Source organism: Sphaeroforma arctica (genome assembly GCF_001186125.1).
Source record: "Sphaeroforma arctica JP610 unplaced genomic scaffold supercont1.2410, whole genome shotgun sequence".
NCBI lineage: Eukaryota > Ichthyosporea > Ichthyophonida > Sphaeroforma > Sphaeroforma arctica.
The window spans coordinates 226-4,404 of record NW_014038148.1 but is presented as its reverse complement, the minus strand read 5'-3'; the positions used below and the strand labels follow the sequence as shown (position 1 = coordinate 4,404).

At 41.9% G+C, this 4,179-nt stretch overlaps 1 protein-coding gene across 1 annotated transcript in view; it reads left to right on the top strand.

Moving 5' to 3' along the window:
* SARC_12575 (hypothetical protein) overlaps nt 1-3,479 on the top strand; it is a gene marked incomplete at its 3' end in the record, with an annotated part of 5,764 nt that extends 2,285 nt beyond the window's left edge. The window contains exons 4-7 of the mRNA XM_014293315.1: nt 82-257; nt 796-865; nt 1,545-1,931; nt 3,262-3,479. Coding sequence (XP_014148790.1) covers nt 82-257; nt 796-865; nt 1,545-1,931; nt 3,262-3,479 — 851 coding nt within the window. The remainder of the gene's footprint in view (nt 1-81; nt 258-795; nt 866-1,544; nt 1,932-3,261) is intronic.
* Between the last annotated feature and the right edge of the window lie 700 nt (nt 3,480-4,179).

Here is a 4,179-nt window from a genome sequence, read left to right as displayed (position 1 = left end):
TATATAGTGTGTGGGTGGGTGGGTGTGCGTGTGCGTGTGCGTGTGTATACATATTATTTAAACCCTAAACCCTTTTCACAGGAATGGGTCTTGGATCTTCGCACACCAACTTAGCTACAATTGGATCCGAATCGGGGTTGAACGATAGAGCAGAAAGTGTTAAATTTAAGCCAATCAAATCACCCGGAAAAAGGCATTCCAGCTCAAATTCAGCCACAGCCATGACCCGCGGAACGTCAAGTACAAGCGATACTCAGGTATGTACCAGCAGATTCCTATCTATATTCGTAGATTTATAGAATGTATTTATAGATTTATAGAATGTATTTATAAATTTGTAGAATATCTTGATAAATTTATAAAATGTATTTATAGATTTATAGAATATATTTATAGATTTATAGAATGTATTTATAGATTTATAGAATGTGTTCAATGATTTATAAGGTGTAATTAGATGCTCTTTAATCAAGAGCTGAATCTTTTATGCCCTGTAACTGGATGAACTGGATGTGTTTAATATATTTTGGCCCACAGGTGTTTAGTTGTACGACTTGTTCGTATGCTTATATTTGTAAGATGGGAGTATATCTGACAACACAACGAATTAGGATAGACGTATAAACTCTTTTCAAGAGTTGTACTGGGGACTATGAACATCCCATTCCAAAAGTGTAACGCTTAAAAGTCTCCATTGTCATGCCTATATATGTACGTATAGACCTTTTTCGTGCGTTATACCGAGTGAGGTGCCAGTTGTTTATCTCAAATGTATTACCATTTATGGTGCGGCAGGGACTCAGCACCAGTCATACCGGCACCAGTTCAGCAACCGCCAGGAGGGTACAGAGTACCTTGTTACCCGGTATGTAATTTGCGACATTTCGCATTTGTCGTATCTTGCATTTGTCATTTTTCACATTTGTCGTATATCGCATTCTATACTGTAGTTATGATGTATATTTTAAACGTGGGTGTGTTGTATCCAAATTCTATTAAACATACTTCGTTTTTGTATAGTTACTTGCCGTGTATGCAATTTGCGACACGCGATGTTGTCTAAAAAATATAGGCTTCTAAATTCGGTGAGAATTTGCGACATTACATTTGGGTCGTGCTACACCTTTTCCGTGTATTCTTTCTGCTTGGTGAGTATGTTGGTAACTGGTGCGCTATGCGTGTCGCCGCTGAGCACGGTCTCGTGTCATTCTATAACTGTGTTAGGTATGCGACGAAAGCCTCACACCCTACACCCAGATATAAATATCATAAGGCAGGTCTGAAGGTAGTTTCTGTGTAGGTCCTAGGTGAATGGGCTTCGTCTATGTATTGCCTCGTGCTATGTCTGGAGGAGAGTCCACCAACATGATATACAACCAGTTTCCGGCACATGGGTTTTAGGGTGTAACCCTAAACCCTACACTCTGAAACCCTAAAACCTAAAACCCTAACCAACCACAATAAACATTTAATATGTCTTTTAGAACCGACAGTAAATCTCAGATGTTCTGTGCCAATTCTTGTCTGCTCCATCCCTCTCGCAGTCTCAACCAGCGGCAGCACAACCATAAACTCTAGCAACTCCAACATGAACGCCTCCGCCAATCAAACCGCTTCAAATACTCCCGTCGCCAACCCCTCAGCCAATGAAAGCGACACGAATGCCAATGCCGAGGATCCGTATCCCCACACTGTCTACTGTGTCGCCGTGCCCGTGACGGTGGCCAATAATATGATGTCTATTTATAGCGTGTGCTTCTCGTTTTTCATTCGCGGAGACTTGTTGAGTAGGTACGCCGAGGGCGCTGGAGGAACCGACCAGACGGGCATTGTACTAGGCGTCAGTGACCAGAGTATGCACTGGGAAGACATTCCTGCAGGCAATATCAGGGGGAAGGTGGTGGGCCTCAAAGAGCCTTTCATTATGTTCTGTAAGTGAGTGGCTGTGTGTTTACATATGGTATCATGTATGTGTCTGCATGACCATTAAGTGAGTGATTATTTGTCTACATGTAGTAATGTCCATTGAGCGAGTGGTTGTGTGTTTACATATAGTATCATGTATGTGTCTGTATGACCATTAAGTGAGTGATTGTTTGTCTACATGTAGTAATGTCCATTGAGCGAGTGGCTGTGTGTTTACATATGCTATCATGAATGTGTCTGAATGTTCATATGCGTTGGTGTAAACTTGGCTGTGTGGATATCACATACCGTTGGTTCGATGTGTGTGACTAGAGTGTGTACCGCGAAGACAGCCCCCGCGGGCGATGTTTAGCGCAAGGTCATCTCAAGGAGCCACTGTGAGTTGTTTGTTGGTTGTTTGTTGTGCATATGGTGACTTTGTATTTTGCACACTTGGTGACTGGTATGTTCTGTGACTTTCATGTGTGTTAGTTTAATTGTGTGAGTTGTTGGTTGTTTGTTGTACATATGGTGACTTTGTATTTTGTACACTTGGTGACTGGTATGTTTTGTGACTTCCATGTGTGTCAGTTTAATTGTGCGAGTTGTTGGTTGTTTGTTGTACATATGGTGACTTTGTATTTGCACACTTGGTGACTGTTATGTTATGCGACTTCCATGTGTGTTAGTTTAAGTGTGTGAGTTGTTAGTTGTTTGTTGTACATATGGTGACTTTGTATTTCGTACACTTGGTGACTGGTATGTTTTGTGACTTCCATTTGTGTTAGTTTAAGTGTGTGAGTTGTTGGTTGTTTGTTGTACATATGGTGACTTTGTATTTTGTACACTTGGTGACTGGTATGTTTTGTGACTTCCATGTGTGTCAGTCTAATTGTGTGAGTTGTTGGTTGTCTATTGTACATATGGTGACTTTGTATTTGCACACTTGGTGACTGTTATGTTATGCGACTTCCATGTGTGTCAGTTTAATTGTGTGAGTTGTTTGTTGTTTGTTGTACATATGGTGACTTTATATTTTGTACACTTGGTGACTGGTTTGTTATGTGACTTCCATGTGTGTTAGTTTAAGTTTGTGAGTGCACATCCCGGTCACAGTTTTTATGTGAGTGAGCATGAGTTTACACTGCAGTGACGTTCCGGCTGAGGCTGACAGTATCTGCTGTGAGCTGATGAGAAGCAATGGGTTGTGTATATTATGTAGGTATACTTTACGTAGATATGTTTAATGTAGGTATACCTTATGTAGTATAACAAAGCCACAGCTGTACTGCCAAGTACACCCGTATCTGTACGTGATCCGCTTACCTCCATGCATCGTCATCCACCTGTATACAGCTCTGCAAAGCTTCTCCGAAGAAAGCACCACACCCACACTAGACGGTGTGGTGTTGGGCCTGGCAAACGAAGAAACCATCCTACAGGTACTTAGAGACATCCTGCCGGTTTCAGACAACGCGTTTGGCGAAGAGTGCATGTTGCTACACACCTCCAACTCCTCCCAGCCTATTGCAGATAACAGGCTGTTCCTCTCTAAGGTAGGGGTTAGAAATTAGATACTTGGCCAGATTCGACACCTACCTACATACGGCAGGCAAAGCATGTTTGTGTTCTATCTACATATGGTGTATGTGGATATGTGGGAATGTGTGTGTTTGTGGACTAGTGCGTGTTTTAGTTGCGTTTCAGCTGCCTTGTCTTTGATTACTGAAGTAGCGGTTGGTGAAGAGTGCATGCTGTTGCGCACCTCCAACTCGCCCCAGTCTGCCTACAGCCGGCTATTTCACTCTAAAGCAGACATTAAACCCGGTTTATTACATATTTACATACGCTATGTAAACCATGTTTACCCACTATCTATATACGATATATGCATGTGTACGAAGTTGTGTGTGTTTGTTGTGTGTTCAACTGCCTTCTCCTAAGTAACGGGTTGTTTCAGGGGTTTGGGGCTTATGGTCTAGGGTTTATTACAATATCTAGACTTTCTCTCTCAAACGTTTGTAGACTGTCATGTATCTATCACGATTATCAATATCAAAGCACGTGCTGAAGACAAGTCTACGAGTCAGTGCTTAAGTGGTTACCCACGGATCCGACTCTAGTAGTATGACCATACCAGTTAGAATGCTATTCAACATTGCTATACCTGTCATTGTTAGCCATGTGTCTAATATCTACAGTGTCTGTGTGTGAGTGTTTGCCATGTGCTCGAGCCTTTTGTGAGGTTCCACATCGATACTCTCATGAAATGAC